Here is a 19,660-nt window from a genome sequence, read left to right on the forward strand (position 1 = left end):
TTCTTTTTTGTTTTATTTTAATTTTTTGGATATTTAAAAGCATGAATTGTGTTTGTGTTATTTAAAGCATGGCGTTTATTTTGTGTTTTATTTTAATTTTTTTGATATTTAATAGAATGGGTTGTATTTTATTTTTATTTATTTTTTGTTATTTAAAGCATGGTGTTTCAAACCAAAAAACATAGGGGTTGTAAATAGGTTCCTAACCACCACACTAGGAATTTTTTTTTTTTTTAACATCATCTTAATTCTATATGATCTTAATTAAAATGTAAAAGACGTGGAAAACAATGAGACCCTCTAAGGGCTTTGTTTGGGTATGCAAAAATAAAGAGTTTCGAACTTAAAAATACAGGGATGCAAATAGGTATCTAACAACAATACCAAGTTTTTTTCTTTATCTCAATTTATACATAATCATAAAAATTAGAATATTAAAGAAAACATACCAACCAAAATTTTATACTTTTTAATAGCCTCCCTTGGAGTCTCACACAAGGCCTCCAAATTTTTAGGACCGGCCTTGTATACATGTTTTCCACTCAACCTTACCAAATTTTTGGACGACCAACAACTATTCCGATGAGACTTTTCGGCAACTGGTGACCAGCCGATCGACCAATATTCCGACAACTGAGCGACCAACTCTTCTATCTAGCTCAAAAATGTTTTCAAAATGCCTTCAATTGCTTTTGAAAACGGATTTGGATCCTCTTCTGAGCCCAATGAGAGGATCCTCCTGACCAAGGAGTGTGAACCGTTAGATTTTCATCCAACAACTACAAACATGGGGTCCCTTTAAAGTTATAATAATTATAACCGTTGGATGAAAATCCAACGACCCACACTTCTTGGTCAGGAGGATCCTCTCCTTGGGCTCAGGAAAGGATCCAAATCCTTTGAAAACCAAGACCTAACAAACTTGTACCACTAAAACAAATCACCGCTTATGGCATGTATTATATTTTTTATTATTTACTTAAAAGATATTATATTCACACACCACAAATTATTTCTCCTATGCCCTTTTAATTTTTTAACATTTTTTACACACCACTAACACTTGATAAATAAATATTAAAAATTTAAAAATGTGTGTAAGAAATAATTTGGGATGTGTGAATATAATCTCCCTTTACTTAATTTAAACTAGTAACTTTGACACCACTTAGTACTATTATCTAGTGGTATTCTTCTTCACCGGCAAGTGAGAGGTTTTAGGTTTGATTCTCACCGTAGACGAATTTGAACTACCTTATTGTTAACTCATTGTGAGGCTTAGCCCACTTTCCCATCTTCTTAATGTAGATAATATCATTTGTTCAAAAAAAATTAAAAAAAACACTAGCTTCCACATACACACTTGTAGTATGCACTTAGTATATCAAACTGTGTTTTAGAACACTGAAAAATCTCTCAATTGTACACACTTGTCGAAGCTCAAGACTGGCGAGGCTTACCAACATGTGGACCGGATGAAGTTGAGGGTCGGGCCCATGAGGTTGTCCAAGGACAGTGTCACAGTGAGCTTTATCTCGTCATGTCAGGTCCTTGACGGACTGGAATAGCTGAACTATTTACCAACAATGATTATTTCTTGATAAAATAATTATAAAAAAAAAATTAGGGTTGCGGGAGCGGAAGTAGCTAAAGAAGAGGCGCCCCAAGACAAAGTCAACAATAATTCGCTTAAAAGTAAGTTTACTTTATGGTGCCGGATGTGACTTGCGTTTGGGGCAAACCCTCCGCATTGGCAAATGAAAACCACCTTCAATGTTTATACCCAAAAACTAAGAAAAATAAAGAGTTAAAAAATTAGCACTATTTATGCATTTATATCAAATATATAAAATCAGCAGATTCAGCACTTTAAATAGTGAAGCTTTTGCCACTTAATACTACGGTTTAGTGTTATTCTTCTTTACTTGAGAGGTCTTAGATTCGATTCTCGTCAAAAACAAATTTGAACGATCTTATTGCTAGCCTATTGTGCGGCTAAGTTCATTTTCTCTTTTAAGTATAAATATTATCGTTTATTTAAAAAAAATAGTGAAGCTTTTAAAATATTTAAAAATGCCTTTCTCTAATTAAGATTAAAAAAATGATTAATTTAAATAGAATATAGTAATTGAACTTCGGGTGTTGAACATTGAAAATCCCATGTTTTGGGGTGATTAATTTTAGGTAAATAATGCGGTACTTTCTTAAAAGTGGAACCTTCTTCATACTTATATTTTTAACACAATGTTTTTTAATGTTGTCATGAAAATTAACGATAAATTATAATGTGTCAGAAAATCTATGAAAAATCCCCTTTGAGAGAGTATGCTTAGCATTTCTCTTATTTTTATTAGTTACCTTCAATTTTTCAAAAAAAAAAAAAATTTTAATTTAATTTTTTGTCAAATGATAGATTTATTAAATTATATGAAAGATTAAAGAACCGATGAGGTTCGAACCCACACTATAGTGCAAAGGCAACACACCTCTTCACTACTGTAGTAAAAGGTTACTTGCAAATAAAAAAATTGATTTGAAAATAACAAAACTGCAAAATGGCAATTGCAAACACGTAATGCGTGCAAGGGGCTAGTAATCTTTTATGTGAAAACAAAATTAGCTGTAGAACAAATTTGTTGGGCATGCTCTAAAACAATATATACCGTCACAACTATTAAAATGATTAATTTTCATTATTTGATCAATACGCCAATAACTTTGATGGATACATCGTCAATATTTGGCTGATTTTTCCTCAATATTGGGTCTTGATATAAGTCTTTTTTTTAGCTAATATTAAGAATAGTCCAGTTTATTTAGAATGTAATTTAGTCAAAAATCAATAAAAACTTTACTATTAAGTCATATATCAATGTCATATTTTTGTTTTGGACTTAATCAATGATATATTTTTATTAATTAGGCATAGGTCAATGATGAATATCACATAGGCTTTAAGTCATTATAAATAGTTAGAATTTGACTATTCTATCATTCTCTCTCTTTATCTCTCTATAAATGTCATATGGGTTTAAGTTATTATAAATACAAATTTAGATTCTCTCCAGATTAATTTTGTGGATATCCTCCGGACCGATGGATCTCATCCATTGATACAAATCCAACAAACAAAATATCTTATCCTTCCTCTTTTTCGCTCAACTCTTCTCTTTCTCCCTCACTTCGAAGCTTTTAACCTCGAACCACCAACTCTCCAAATTCCAAATTAAATTCAACCCCACCTCAAAAGCAGCCCGAACACCGCCACAACCCACCCAACCCACAATACCTTACCCTCTAAAAAATCAGCCCCAGTACCGCTGCATCCCTCAATTGCAAGTCCCTTGACCATCAAATCTCATCTGATGCTAACGAAACAACAAAAAGAGGGGTCGTGCAAACCAATGTCTTCTAGTTGCAGAGATCTTTTTCATAACTATGGAACAATTATAGAGAGAGAAATCTCAAAGATGAAGAAGAAGAAAGAGACAACAAATAACAAACTAAAACAGTAAGGATAGCGAAAAAATAAATTAGACTTAGAGCACAAATGACCTGCAATTGAATTGGGTTGTTAACAACGGTGGGGTGTGGGGGTGTGAGGGAGAAATAGGAGTTGAGGGGGAAGAGAGGCCGGGGAAGAGGCTTTGGCCGTTGAATTTCTATTCCTACGTAACTGATCTTGAGATGACTTAATCCTATAAATAGTTAGAACATGTATATTCTATCACTCTCTCTCACCATTTGTTTACATGGAGGAATCTACTCAACTAAAAAAAAAAAAAAAAAAAAGGAACCAGGAAACGGACACTGCAATGCAATGTCCGAATCCAAATGTAAAAAACAGAACTAGGAAATGGACACTGCATTGCAGTGTCCGAATCTAGATGTAAAAAAAAAAAAAAAAAAAACAGAACCAGGAAACGAACACTGTATTGTAGTGTCCGTATCCAAATGTAAAAAAAATAGAACCAGGAAATGGACACTGCATTACAGTGTCTGAATCTAAATATAAAAAACATAGCCAAGAAAATGACACTACATTACAATATCTGAATATAAATGTAAAAATCAGGAGTAGCGTGAGGTGTGAAGTGTAGGAGACGTGTGAGTGATGGCAAAAATAGAATTAGGAGTTTGAATACAAAAGTGAAAAACAGAACCAGAAAATGGACACTGCAATGCAGTGTCCGAATCCAAATGTAAAAAACAGAACTAGGAAAAAATAGAATCAGGAAACCAACACTGCATTGCAGTGTCTGATTTGTATTGACTTATTCCAAATATAAAACTATGAGAAATTGAGTGTTAGTTAAAGTGGATGCGAGCTGTAGTGGCATATTTTGTAAATTTTATTTATTTTAAATGCATTTAAGTATCACAATACATGATTAACCTATTTTTAATTAACATAAATATTATTGATCTATTGTTAATATTGTAACTTTTTATTGATTTTTCACAAAATCACCAATATTTAAATAGGTCCAATCCCTTGTGTTAGTATATTTTACTATCAATAATTACTTCTTTAATGATAAGATTTATTACAAAATTTAATTTTCCTTCTAATTATCTATTTAATTATTTCCTCTTTTTTTTTTTTTGTTATTTGTTGTTCTTCTTCCTACTCTAAACTCCATTTATAAATTTTAATTTTAATTTTTATAATTAAACTATATCATAGGTCAATTGTATTTAGCTACCTATATGAAAGATTATTTTTTAATCGACATGTATCACATATTAATGTGTTTTGAATGTAAGTATATTATTTTTTTTGAATCTTTTAGTTTGGTTTCATATGTCGCTTATAGGTATAATATACATTCATATATTTGTTACTTGAGTTAGGGTCGTATATTCTGCAAATAGATTTGTGTTAGTATATTAGGTTTTTGCTATAAGATATTAAGTATATTTAATGGACTAGAAGATGCATGAAATTCAAATATTTTAATTTATCTCTATTATTTAAAAAAAATATAAAAAAAGTATAAAATAAATAAAACTAGAGAAAAGATAATACTCGACTTAACCTAATAACCATGTTGATTTTTTGGATCCATATCTAATTGCACCTTGAATTTATTATGTCAGCTAGATTTTCATTTTTCTTTTGTACATTTTTTACAAGAAAATATAAATTACAAGGAGAAGCCTCTTAGGCAACCTACACTAAAATCGTCTCACAGTCAGGCTGATCCCACCTCATTAGGAAGGGTGTGCATTCAAATAAGCTTACTAAAAGAAGAGCGTCTCACATCCACCAACTCATCCACTACACAGTTGGCTTCCCGATAAATATGACAAAAGAAAATATCATAGACAAGCAATCTTCTTGTCCACCAAGGTGTGACAATGCTAAAGAATGGAAATAGCATTGTTAATAACTTTAAGAAGGATCTTAGGGCATCTCCAACCGAAGGGTCCAGATGGCCAGAGGGCTGAAAATAGCCCTAAAACCGTCTCCAACCGAGGGCTAGGCCAGAGGGCTCTGGAATCTGGGGGGGCCCCACAGGATCGGAGAGGGCTGGAGGGCTGGCTATTTTTTTTTTAATGATTTCCTATTGCTGTCGGTTATAGCCAACAGCATTAAAGATATTCTTTTTTTTTTTAATAGTTCTACTATTAGTGTCGGTAACCGACACTAATAGTTTGAAATGTTTTTTAATATAACGGCTAGTAGCCGTTGTATTATTAGGCCTTTTTTTTTTTTTTTTTAATGAATTTAAACTTCTTTTTTTTTTTTTTTAATGAATGTAAACTTCTTTTTTTCCCCTTTTTTTTTCCTTTTCATATGAATCAAATTTTGTTTCATATTTTTTTTCCTATAACTTTTATTTCACAAAATTTGTTTCATATATTTTTTCAATTCTATTTTTTTCATATAACTTCCTAGGCCATTTATACAACATTAAATTGTAGTTTTTAAATAATAAATTATGTTTGGCCCTATGGCCCTTTGGCCCTCGGTTGGAGACGGTTTTTTGTGACAGGGCTAAAACGAGTCATTTGGCCCTTTGGCCCTCGGTTGGAGACGGAGGCAAATATGGCCATGTACTGTTCATTAAAATATTAATATCTTGGGGAATCTTGGAGGGCTAGAGGGCTCAAACGAGCCCTCTGGCCAGCCTTCGGTTGGAGATGGCCTTAGATCCTAATTTAGAACCCCTTTAGCAAAGCGGTTGTGGCCTATCCACCAACGCATAAAATGATGTCTTCTTCCGCAGAAGAAGCCACACAAAGATTTTAATCTTAGGTGGAAAACAGAGCTTCCAAGCTTTATCTACTTCTCTAAGATCAATTATTACAAGGGGAACTCTCATAAGAATTTCAATTTATGGGCAAAGGGACATTTTTTTAATAACACCAATAAGCATTGGAGAAACTAAATTCTGAATCTTGGCGATATTCCAGTTCCTAACTAATCACATTGTGAACTATAAGGGACCAAGGGACCTTTGTTTTTTAGTACAAACGATGTTTTACACTATCTACACTAAAGAGAAAGAGAACGATTTGAAATATTTAAGATGTAGTCAGTTGAAAAGAAAAATTATATTTATCAGGACAATTCACGAAGTACATTTCTGAGACACCAATCAAAATTATGAAAATCGATAAGCTAAGGGGCTTATCCATGGCCCAGTTAAAAGCTCAAAAACTAATATGATTGTCATCTCCTACAATCGAACGGATACTCTTGATAATGATATCGCGAAAATTCAAAATACCTTTCCAAACAATTCAATGTAAAACTCATTTTTTTTATTAATTAATAAATAGTAAAAAAACGATAAGCATCAGTAGTTGTGCAAGGCCAAGGCCCAATTAGGCTCATGGCCCAAAAAAACCCCAAAACAAAAAAACAAAAACAAAAAAAAAAACACAAAAAGTTCAATAAAAAAAAGAAAAAAGAAAAAGAAAACAAATATTAACTTCATTGCCTAGACCCAATTAGGGTTGTAATTAATATAAAAAATATGATGGCTTTAATTTGTCGTTGGAAACATGGAAATTCCAAAAACCAATTAGGGTTATTATTATTCTGCAGCTGCATTGACTAAAGTTGGTCAAGCTTTTACTTGCCTTGTAGGTGAAGTAAATCATGATAACGTCTGCTTCACTCTATCTTTTCCTAAAAATTATTATTTTTTTGTACCATTTTTTAATTTTCTGCTCCCTTGGAAAATTTAATTAGTAAAAATAATTTTTTTTTTTTACTTTTATGTAAAAAATATGGTCATGCTATCTACGCACTAATTCTTACTTTTCACATATTATGTTCAATTTATGCCAATCAGATCAAATGAATTGAAGAAGATCAATGATAACAAATTAACAAAAGTGTGTAAAAAGTAAAACTAAATGTGTGAATAACACTATCCATTTTTATGTGTAATATGAAAAATTGGACAATCCAGGTGTTCCTTCCACCTTCGGATTCTGATATTTAATAAATTCATTGTTTAGAGGATATTTAATTTTTTTTTTTTTTTGGTAAAACAAGTAAATTAATTTGATAATTAATTAGCATACATGCATCTTTCAGAGCTTATCCAGCAACTTTTGACCATTTTCTATTTGGGATTAGTTTCCATATAAGGATTAAAGTGTTAGATTCCTTGCCATAATTTGAGTAAGAATTATTTCTTTTAAGGAAAAAATATACGTAATTATTTTACGAGGATGATTAAGAACTAATTCTTTGAAAATCTGAAATTATTTTTTTAACTTTGAATATGTGCATAAGGTCTTGGGTAACTGACACAGATTTCTATGAAGGTATCTGGTGCCAAATGGACGAGTGTCATGGATGGTTTTTGTTTTGTTTTTCCCTTAAAAACGAAGACTAGTTAGTTGCGTCGCTTTTAAGTCTCAGCTTTTTTTTCCCCTAATTACATTGCAAAGAAAAATGTCAAAAAAAATTGAGTTATTCCTTTAAAAAACAAAATTAGAAAAAATGAAGGTAGAATTTGTCAATTTAAAATACAGTGACGGCTACTTAGTTATTCGGTCTACTAGTATTCCTCTTTACTTGTAAGTGAGAGGTCTTAGGTTCGATTCTCACAAAAGGCAAAGTTGAACTACATTATTATGGTAAGCTCATTATAAGGCTTAGTATATATACTATCGTTTGTTTTAAAAAAAAAAAATTAAAGCACACAATTTTTTAGCTTTTACAATTAAAATTAAAAATCAATTATAGCATTAAATTTTCATATATAGAAATATTTATTTGGCATCCATATAGATATGAAATAAATTGTTACTAAATTTGTTGTGACACTTAATTCACATGACATAATTGACTTGTCGAGTTATGCTGACTTTTAAGAGTTTGTGTTGTAGTTTTCTTCTATGACATAAAAAGAGAAATATAGAATAGTATTTGGCTGCTGAAGGATGAGTATGAATTCTTACTTAAAATTCTTAGTGTTTTAATTACAGAGCTTTGTGATTATGATCAAAACCGTTTATACTATAAATCACACTGTAAATATCATCTCCACAAAAAATACATTAAAATTAAGGTCGTTTAGTTAATCTATTGTAGCAAATACATAGACGGTTCGTAATGCTTTTTTCAATACCGTTCATTTGTTTTTAAACAGTTTGATGACTAAACGACCTTAGTTTTAAATGAATTTTTGCTTATGCGATCTTTATAGGGTAATTTATAATATGAACGGTTCTGCTTATAAACATGAATTTCTATAAATTGACAACGAACAATTTTGAGAAATTTTGAGTAGGAATTTCTACTCATCTTTGAGTAGTCAAGTATTGTTCAAAAATATATGTTGTATATTTCATATGATTGAGGTCAATATATATAAATTAAAACTATTTTTTCAAGCATAAACAAGAAATGCACAAAATTAGCCGCAACTACTATCTCATATGATAGTTTGACAGTGCACTCTAGAAAGAATAATGACTTTTTAAAAATTTGAAGAAAAATATACCCAGCACCTACTGGTAACTACTTTGCTAAACAAAGCCCTTTTGGCGCTCCTTGGCCAAGCGGTCCTCGCCTGCACAAGCAAGCAGATTAGCTCCCTCATTCTCTTATTAAACGTCTATTATTACTAACGTAAAATAACGTATATTGCACAATACTGACTTTCACTATTACATTACATTAGTTTCTAAATAAATCAAAACAAATAATATTATTCTTTTGAAACTCACTAGCTCTCACTCATATGAATGTGTTTGTTTTCAGAATTCTAGTCGTAACCCATTACCCTCACCCTCACTCTGACCACTTGGGCTAACCCTTAGAGCTTCGTATGAATCCGATTTAATTTAATATTTAAAAAAAAAAAGTAGGCTCAAACTTGGAAAAAAATCACCAAATTCTTAAAACTTTTCCTTTCACACTCCAAAACAAAACAAAATGAAATAAATGAAAATGAAAAATAATTCAAAAGAGTGGAATAATATTTATATGACTTTTATTATTATGCTGATATTTCCAACCTGCGGTGCTTGTGGTATAAGTAGGCTTCATTTTCTCCCATTTCTCACTCCACCCAAACTCCGAAGGCAAAAGCATGACACAAATAAAAGGAACAGCACCAACAGCAGCAACAGCAGCAGCAGATCACAATAAAAATTTAATCGAAAATACAAAACAGTTTCTTGTAATCTAAGGCATTCCCATCATTTCTTCACCACCAATCAAGCCCCTACCTTTGCTTTTTCCCTCCACCAGAAGACTCCGTCCTATCAACCACACAATCTCTCCCCTTCTCTCAGCTTTTCGGACTCATGGGTCGAGAAGCGGACCTTCAGATAATAGCATCAGCCGCCGCCGACGTCGCCGTAGCCGCCCCCTTAGTGCCGCCGACACTGCCACCGGCCCCGACTGCCCTCGCTCCCGGCTTCAGGTTCCACCCAACAGACGAGGAACTCGTCATTTACTACCTCAAGCGCAAGGTCTGTCGCAAACCCTTCAAATTTAACGCGATCTCTGAGGTCGACATCTACAAGAGCGAGCCCTGGGACCTCGCTGGTAAATACCCACATCTCCGATTTTCTCGATTTTTCTTCATTTTTCGTGGCTGGGTTTCTTAATTTTTGTTGTTCTTTTTTTTTTTTTTTTTTGCTTAATGTTTTTGTTTTATAAGGGAACTCGCCGTATTATGTATGTGCCTGATTTCTCGGCTGAGATATCGCTGGATAATTTTGGGCTTTTTTAGATTAAGGGTTGTAATTTTGTCTAATTTTAAATGGGTGTTTTTAGACAAGTCGAGCTTGAAGAGCAGGGACCAGGAGTACTACTTTTTCAGTGCATTGGATAGGAAGTATGGAAATGGGGCAAGGATGAACAGGGCTACCAACCAAGGGTACTGGAAGGCCACCGGAAATGACCGGCCCGTCAAGCACAACGATATCGTCGTGGGGATGAAGAAAACCTTGGTGTTCCATAGCGGCCGAGCTCCAGATGGGAAAAGGACCAATTGGGTTATGCATGAGTACAGACTTGTTGATGAAGTTTTTGAGAAGGCTGGGCTCGGTGCCATTCAGGTGAGGTTTTGCACTTATGTTTAATGAGCTAATCACTAGGAAATGAGAGAAATGCTGGTTTTGCACTTATGCTATTTTTTGTTTGATGATTGCGGAAAGTTTTCGCATATGAGCTGAATAGTTGATTTTGGTGAACTCCTTAACTTGGTTATAGTGTGTTACAATAATGTGAAATACTGAGATCATTATCTACATTTTACGAAAGCATCGGACTATTATTTTTAAGTGTTGGGTTTTGCAATCATCTGGAGACTGATTTATTATTTTTGTTGTTTCCTTTTGCTTTGGCTGCTGGAGGATGCGTTTGTGCTATGTCGAGTATTTCACAAAAGCAATATAGGACCACCAAATGGGCATCGGTATGCGCCTTTTGTTGAGGAGGAGTGGGACGATGATGATAAGTTAACTTTGGTTCCTGGACAAGAGACCCGGACTGTAGCTGTAGTTAGTCGTGATGCATTTGTGGTAGGAAATGGTCATGCTGCATGTAGTGAACAAAATGATTATGCTGCTGGTAATGAACAAAAGGTACATGCTGCTGGTAGTGAACAAAAGGTACATGCTGCTCGTAGTGAACAAAATGGACTTTCTGCATACATTAGAGGAAATGGACATGCTGCATATACTGGAGGAAATGGACATGCTGCATATACTGGAGGAAATGGACATGCTGCACATATTGGAGGAAATGGGCATGCTGTATATATTGGAGGAAATGGTCAAGCTGCATATAATGGAGAAAATGGTCATGGAACTTCCGTCGAAGGAAATGGTCATGGAACTTCCATGGAAGGAATTGCTCATGGAACTTCCGTTGAAGGAACTGGTCATGGAACTTCTGTCAAAGGGAGTGGTCACAGCACTTCTGTCGAAGGACGTGGTCGTGGCACTTCTGTTGAAAGAAATGGTCACGGCACTTCTGTCGAAGGAAGTGGTCATCGCACTTCTGTCGAAGAAAATGGTCATGGCATTTCTGTCGAAGGAAATGTTGAAGGAATTGGTCATGGCGCTATAATTGTAGTAGATGACAATGGAACTACTAATGAAGGTGACTGTCATGAAACTTGTACTGCAGGAAATGGTCACAGTGTGCCCAGTGCAGAAAATAATATTGAGCAGGTTTGTGCTTTCAGTTTATTTATCTATATTCTTAAATCTATTCACATAAAATTTTATTCTTTATTATCGTATAGGCTGGATTTGCTCATCCATAATGCAAATAATGGTTTCCCCACTTTCTTATTAGTTAATATCGTGATGATTGTGTCCCATTATACGACAACATTTTTTAGAATAACCTAATCAAAGGATCCAAGCAAACTAGTGAAGCATGCACCTTAAGGTCCATTATTGAGGCATTTGGGGTAATTCATCATCTCTAGGTATTAACAAATATCTGATGAATCATGAGAAATAATAAAGTAAGGATTCCTCGCATAACATCCAATATGCACCAACGGCGAGTATGTGTACTGTATTCTTGGACATGTGAGTTTTCTTTGTTTTTGTTTTGTGGACTGAACTCACTGATCACCAACATAACTTTCAATCTTCTGGTGGGTTGGAATTTTCTAATTCAAACCATTTTCTTTTTCTTCCATATACTCTTTCGTTCTTTGTAGAGGTCTGCATAAATTAGTGACTATATATTTTGGATGATAGCATATGACCCTCTGTATCTCTATCATCTGTGCATTACCAGTTTATAGGTGTCATCATGCTATGCTTATATATAGGTGTCATCATGATATGCTTATATATAGGTGTCATCATGCTATGCTTATATATAGGTGTCATCATGATATGCTTATATATAGGTGTCATCATGATATGCTTATAAACTAAAAGTATGCATAATTGTTGAAATCAACCTTTGAAAGACAATTTAAGGAGCCTTCCCTATGTGAAAGGAGGTCTGCATTGACTGTTGGATGACATTATAATGACAAGGTACTTTTGAAAGGATGGTGTGTCTTCTTTGTCCTTGATTTTGGATTAGAACATGTCGTTTCTTAGAATGTCTTACAATTATGCAATAAGGGTTTTCTATTATATTGTATGGTCGAATAATCCACTGTTTGACCTTGACATTTTTCCTCTAGGCTATAAATGAATTGTGTTTCAGTGAACATGTGGCTCGGAGAATCATTCTGTTCTATTAACATGTGGCCTGAAACTGGTGTCTCTGAGGATACATAGAAAACATGGTGGACCCTCTTGAGGTTGCATAGGATGACTTTTGAGATTAGGGATAAATTACATTGAGAAAAGGATGTCAGACGGTGGAATAGTTGATATCAGTGGCTTATGTGATAAAGAACCTTTCTTTGTTATCAAGGTTTTGTCGTATATCAGTGGCTCATGTGATAAGGCGCCACATAAAGTACCTGTTTCTCAAAGTTTTGATGAGCCATGATGAAGTACCTTGAGAAAGAAGCTAAGTACCTGTTTATTTTGTTGTATTTTATGAGAGTTAGGATAAAGAGCAGTGATGTTGCTTGGTCTGTAGAGACCATCTGCACAATTGGAAGGTTCATTTGTTGAAGTTTGAGATAAGGTATTCAATTGTTGAAATTTGAGATAAGGTTTTACAAGAAAGTTGACAACTGTTCTTGTTTAAGGTGATAAAAAACGATTATAGTGACATGGACTGAAGTATGTTTGAATTGTTTGAAAGACCAGGTGGTGAAGGAGAAGTCTTGAAGCGTCAAATGGTAACAGTGATTTAGGTTCAAATGTGATGAAAGTGGATTTTGTTGGTTGTCATGATATGTTTGTTAATGATCTTTTACCATAAGTGGGGGATATACGAGGCTTTTGCAAAACAATTTACCTTCTTGATTCCTAAGCAGGTTAAATAGTGAGCATTCAAGTTTTGCAGTCCCTAAGATTTTCTTGTCATTTCAAACAATTATTCCAGTTAACATCGAAGTCAACTTATGATTGGTACACAAAGGAACTTAACCAGGTGATTATTTAGGTCACAGTTATACTAGTTTAACTGGCTCTCTCTCCCTTCTCACCCTCTTTATATATACGAGACTTGCCAGTCTATGTTTTACTGTTCCAATAAAAAAAAAGGGGTTGTGTTTTGCATAAGAAAAATGGTTAAACTAGGGGAGAGCTAGACCTGAAGAAAAGCCTAGGATCTGGATAATAACAAAACCCTATAGAAAAATTATGAAACTGAAGTAGGCAAGTCATGACGACAGTGTTTCCATTATTTGTGCTCTCCTTTTCTTTTTATTACAGAGATTTGCAGAGCTATAGGCGTTGTTCAGGTTAATTTATAGATCATTCTCGAGTTTAAAAGAATATTTTAATGGTTGTCATTAGCCCTTTGTAATGAGTAGAAACATCAGGATTTCATTATACTCCAGAATCCAGATATTAATTTGAATGGGTGACATGGTTCTCAGTCTTCTAATGAAGTTTCAACATTATCCCCCACCAATGCTTTACGTTTGGGTTTTAGTATGGCTGTTTTGCTAGTATTAATTGATAGTTGTTACATGCAAGAGTTATCTTGTAGATAAAAATAACAGATATAACTGCTTAAAAAGAAAGTAAATTATTAAAAGGTAGATTTTATAACATGGTAGTTAAATGTGCCTTGAGTTTTGTTTTATTGCGTAGTCTGTTGACCTACCGTATATTTGTAATCTGCCATACGTATGTTTGTAACACCTAGAAATCTTGGGATATTATAAATCACAATCACTCTTTAAATTCTAGCTAAAATGAAACCAAGATACATAAATTTGATATTAAAAAGCTACTTGTTTGCAGTGCTACTTTCGGGCACTGGTGCTACAGATGACTCTTTTTGACCATTTTGTATATTGAAACCATGGATTCAAAAAATCTGAAATGAAAGACGCATATGCCTTTCATAGAATCAAACTACCTGACCATACATCTAAGGCCTTCTTTTTATCACTGCCAAAAAAGTTGTTTTCTTATTAGCGTAGGCTGCAGCATCGGTCTTGTGTTGGGGATTGTAACTGTATTTCTTGACTCGTGAATCATTATAAATATCTCAATTTCTTATTTTCTTACTTGAGTTTTTAATTCTAAATATATGCTGAAACTATCCATGGTTGTGCAATTTAGATTTTGATTTACATGTTATTATGATTGTTGCTACGTTTTGTATGCATACTATCAACCGCATGTCTATTATCATTGTTGCTATGCATAATATCAACCGCATGTCATGGAACTTATGTAAGTGAATATACACTTATAGAAGTAGACAGTGACGTGCTACTGTAAACAATCAAAGTTGACATCATGGTATATTGTGAACAACCAACCTGACCTGTTTGAGGCATTCCCATTTATATTGTCTTTGTTCATCATATTTGATACTTTAGATTGCCTGTCATAGCTTCTTTCATTTTTTCTTTGTATTTTCAATTCTCCTTATATCCACAATTTGCTTTATCTTGGTTGCGCATTTCAGAATGCTCAGGCAATCAGCAAGGCTATTGTTGTTGTTCCTGAACTTCCAGCGGAGAATCAAACTGTTTTACCACCATGCAAGACAGAGAAAACTGACGATTATCCTATGACATGTGTGGTTAATAGAGAAGAGAGATTAGATGACTATCCGTCACCAGGTCCAGATGATGCGCAACCCCTGCTAACTTTGTTTAATCGACAACCTGGGCAACTACGCCAGTATAAAAGAAGGCGGCATAACGACTCAAATTCTAACCATTCAAACGCTTCTGAGATTTCAAGTGGGATGACACATGACCCTTGCTCATCTACAACAACAACAGCGTCAACTGAGGCATCGATGACAACTACCAGAAATTTTCTGTCTGCACTGGTGGAGTATCAGCTGTTAGAATCCCTTGAACCCAAAGACACTACCCCAGCACCTCCTCCTGAACTCAATGCTGCTTTGATGGAATCTTCTGTGCCTACCAGCTGCTTGAAATACATAGAGACTTTACAAACCGAGATCCACAAAATCTCAATTGAGAGGGAGACATTGAAGTTTGAAATGATGAGTGCCCAAGCCATGATCAACATTCTTCAAGCCCGAATTGATCTCCTAAACAAGGAGAACGAGGATTTGAAGAAGAAGGTCTGAGTCGCCTAGTGGATTCGTAGTGGTATGTACTCCATAGTGTTCGTTGTATGAGTTATCGGCCCCTTATGGGCCTCGTTGAACTACCTACAGTGAGTATGTTTTCTCTATTAGAGTAAGAGCTGTCTATGTTTTCTCTATTAGAGTAAGAGCTGTCTCTGTTGTTAATCGAACGATGTTGTAACCGTGTAGGAAGCTTGTTGTACCGGTAGCCAGCTGAACTGTGTTGTACCTGTCATCGAAATCGGCAGTTTTAGACCCTAATTATTATAATTTTCGAGCTTATTGCCTTTGTTAGTTAACCAAAGTACTTGCTTAGACAGTGGTTACTTGAATGCTGGGACTGCAATTCCCAGAGGACTAGTGAGCAAATGCATCAGTTTCAGGGAACCACTTTGGTTATCTCCCTTCATTGAAAGTGATTGGAGAATGATAATTGATTGTAATTGTTGAGCAAGATGGTTTAGGCGCTCTTTTTCCTTCGTTCTTGGAGGTTATTTTACAGACCCCCATCTAGCTCCCACAAGCTCCTTATACTCTCTTTTATGCAGCAATGAAAAACTCAATTTCGATGACATAAAATTACGCATCGGAACCATTTTTAGTAAGAATCATACCAACGTTCGATGTTCCTTGGTTAAAAGGGGGTGGTGTAGTGTATCAAGATTTATATGGACTTTTGTTGAGTTTTTAAATTGAAAGACTTTCACAGATGTAGTGGACTTTTACGGATTATTATAAACTTCATATAATTTTATGGATTTTTAGTTATGTACTTTAGCATAAAAGAAAGGAGTTAAATGATACTTTCGTAGAATTCTACACAGTTTGATGCTAGATTTTTTAAAATTTTATCGATATTCATGAACTTTTTAATCACGAATTTATTAATAAGCATTATTATTTTATGTTTTCTTTATTGAAATGGTAATCATGCATCATAACCAGTACAAAGTGGTCTTACGAAGTGATGGTAGCAACAATGGTGGTGGAGGTATCACGAGATGATTGTGGTGGCGGGGTGGTGTTGGGGTGGTAAAGGAGTAAGGATGGGGGAGGTGGTGATGGGGTGGTGATGATGGTGGCAGAGGTGACGGTCATGATGGTGTAGGTGGTGGTGGCGACATGATGGTGAAAATGGTGATAACGATGGTGGAGTGGTGATAAATGTAGTCGTTGCATTATAGTAGGCGGTGAAATATCTCACCAAAGAATAGAGAAAGAAAAATAAAATCCATCAGAATCTGATGGGGAGAGGCTTGATTTGCTATGACAAAAAATAACTATAAAAGCACTCAAAGTCCATCAAAATCCATGACTTTTTAAAATCCTTTAAAATAAGTGAAATTTTGAATACACCTGGATTTTTGTAGACTCACACAAAAATTATAATTAAATACCACAAGATTTTCATAGACTTTTCAGAATTCATAAAAAGTCTGTATTTAATACAGTAACTTTTATTGACTCCTTAGGGTGCGTTTGGTACGCAGACGGAACAGAACGGGACGGGACGGGACGGGACGGGACGGGACGGAACGGAACGAAACGGAGGTTCGTGTTATGTTTGGTACGCGTAGGACGGAACGGTTTGGATTTCGTGTTAAATGACTAACTTAGCCTTGTTTGTACAATTGCTGAGTGCGAGTATGAACTCAAACAATCAGACCCCAGTTTTCGTTTTCCTTCGTTTTCTCGGCAACCAATCCAGTTTCAGATCTCGTCACCAGCAAACCCTCCAATCAATTTCAGATCTCGTCACCAGCAAACAATTACAAGAAGAAAAAAAACAGAAAAATCCCAAAATCAAACACAGAAAAATCCCAAAATCAAACACAGAAAAATCCCAAAATTCATTTCAATCAATTTCTGCAGCTTCGTCATCGTCCTCCCTGCAGCGTCGTCATCGTCCTCCCTGCAGCCTGCAGCGTCGTCATCGTCTTCCCTGCAGCGTCGTCATCATCCTCCGTGCAGCGTCGTCGTCGTCGTCGGCCTGCAGCGTCGTCATCGTCTTCCCTGCAGCGTCGTCATCATCCTCCGTGCAGCGTCGTCGTCGTCGTCGGCCTGGCTATGGTGACGGCGCCGGAGAAGAAGAGGGGTTGCTGGTGACGGCTCCATGGTGACGGCGCCGGAGAAGAAGAGGGTTTGCTGGTGACGGTGGTGACGACGCCGGAGAAGAAGAGGGGTTTGCTGGTGACGGTGGTGACGTCGTCGTCGTTGGATGGGTTTGCTGGGATTGGGTTACTGGGTTTGTGGTGGATGAAGAGGGAGGTTACGGGAAAGAAGGGATTGGGTTACTGGGTTTGTGGTAGAACAGAGGGAGGTTACGGGAGAGAAGGGAGGTAGACAATGTAATTAATGAAAAATAAAAGGGGTATTGTTGTCCAAAAAAAAAAAAATTTGTGTCCCACGGGATGGAAAAACCTGTTCCAGGGGGGGGAGGGGGAACCAAAATCTGACCCTTTTTCGTTCCGTGGGACGCGCGTTCCACACAATTTTAAGGCACCAAACGTGGGACGGAACGGTTCCGTCCCATCCCACGTACCAAACGCACCCTTAAAGATCTATATGGAATACACTTGGATTCGAAAGCCAAGTCAAGCTCGTCAAACTCCATATACAACACCCCTTTAAGAGTTTTCTTTTTCTTCTTGTTTTAGGTTATGTTACTCTTTGTACATTTCTGTAGAAACTTTTTTATAAATATAACGCGCTGATCACGAGCAACACACCCCATAAGACAATTGAACATTGATTTTTTAAATACATCAAAGAATTAGTAAAGTAACACTTCGTAATAAACAATGGCGGAGTTATGAATTTTTACTGGGTGGGTTAGCTTAAAATTTTAAATTTTTATAAATAAAGAAACTTGATATCGTAAATTTCATACTCTAGTTTAAAAAAAATGTACAAGAAGTGATGAGAAAAAGGATGTAAGAAAAATAAATGGTTTGTAAACTATATTATATAATGTTATATAGTTAAACCTAGAGAATTCAGATTAGTGACTAAATATATGATGGGTTACATTAAAAAATCAATCAAAATTACATGTAAAATTTTATTTTTCACCGGAAGCTACCTGGGCTACAGCCTAGGGCAGCCCTTAACATGGCTCCGCCAGTGATAAACACTAGTTCATACACAAATTAAGCATCAAATTAAACTAAACCATAAGGAGCACATAAACTCTACTTTACAAGCATATTGCCCTGTTGTCTAAGGGGTCGTTTAGAAGTACTTTTAAGATAATTGAAAAGCATTTTTGATGAAAATGTTTTAAAAATCAATCCTTAGTAAAAATTCAAGTGAGTCTTGGAAAGGCACTCGAAGTGCTTTCTGCAAGAAACACATATCTAATGATTCCTCAAAAAAGCACTTAAAGTCATTTTGGAGACTAAAATTAATTTTACCAGAAACGCTTTCAGTCATTTTAAAAGCATCAACGAGCCCTAACACTGTGATCTACAAAGATAAGTTAAATAAGCAGGGTTGAGTAGCAAAATATCAAGGGAAATAAAGGTATCTAATTGTTTATAATTACATTACTCGTTTCATTATCTTTGCATAAACACAAGAATATATCTACATACAACGACACACTATAATGCTCTTCTAATAAAATAAGTATATATTTCATGAAACTCGTCTGAACTAAATATTAGACACTTTTATAGTTTATACCGCACGGTTGTAAATGATGTTAATTTGAGAGTAAAACAACTCAATAAATTATTTCGTCAAACATAATTCTTCAACCTCGGTACATAAGAAAATGGAAGTTGGAGGTTGAGGCTGGTGCATAAAATGTTAGAAACTCGACAACACGCAATATGTGTGGAGCATCACAAACAATGCGTCATACATTTAATTTGGTAAAATGTTAGAAATTCGACAATACATGATATGCGTGGAGCATTAGAAACAATGTGCTAAGCATTTCAATATTTGATCGCACGATGCACACATGAAGATTGAGTTAATTGAATGAATTTCACAAATTATTGTGTAAGATTC

General features: G+C 35.0%; 1 protein-coding gene and 1 long non-coding RNA gene across 3 annotated transcripts; both read left to right on the forward strand.

Moving 5' to 3' along the window:
- The first annotated feature begins 9,521 nt into the window (after positions 1-9,521).
- Positions 9,522-15,925, forward strand: LOC126628152 (NAC domain containing protein 50-like). 2 transcript variants are annotated; one of them, XR_007625277.1, is made up of 5 exons: positions 9,522-10,024; positions 10,256-10,539; positions 10,837-11,658; positions 15,005-15,732; positions 15,763-15,925. XR_007625277.1 is itself a non-coding variant. In XM_050297743.1 (4 exons), exons 1-4 carry the CDS (start codon positions 9,781-9,783, stop codon positions 15,641-15,643), a joined length of 1,989 nt encoding a protein of 662 aa, XP_050153700.1. In that variant the 5' UTR covers positions 9,522-9,780; the 3' UTR covers positions 15,644-15,925. The 2 variants fall into 2 exon arrangements, 1 of the variants encoding a protein (XP_050153700.1); XM_050297743.1 differs by having other exon boundaries at positions 15,005-15,925.
- On the forward strand, positions 11,665-14,707 carry LOC126628171 (uncharacterized). Its single transcript, XR_007625302.1, has 2 exons — positions 11,665-12,248; positions 12,303-14,707. It is a non-coding gene; the product is annotated as an uncharacterized LOC126628171 (long non-coding RNA).
- Positions 15,926-19,660: the final 3,735 nt, after the last annotated feature.

Source organism: Malus sylvestris, chromosome 7 (assembly GCF_916048215.2).
Source record: "Malus sylvestris chromosome 7, drMalSylv7.2, whole genome shotgun sequence".
In the NCBI taxonomy this organism is placed as follows: Eukaryota; Viridiplantae; Streptophyta; class Magnoliopsida; order Rosales; family Rosaceae; genus Malus; species Malus sylvestris.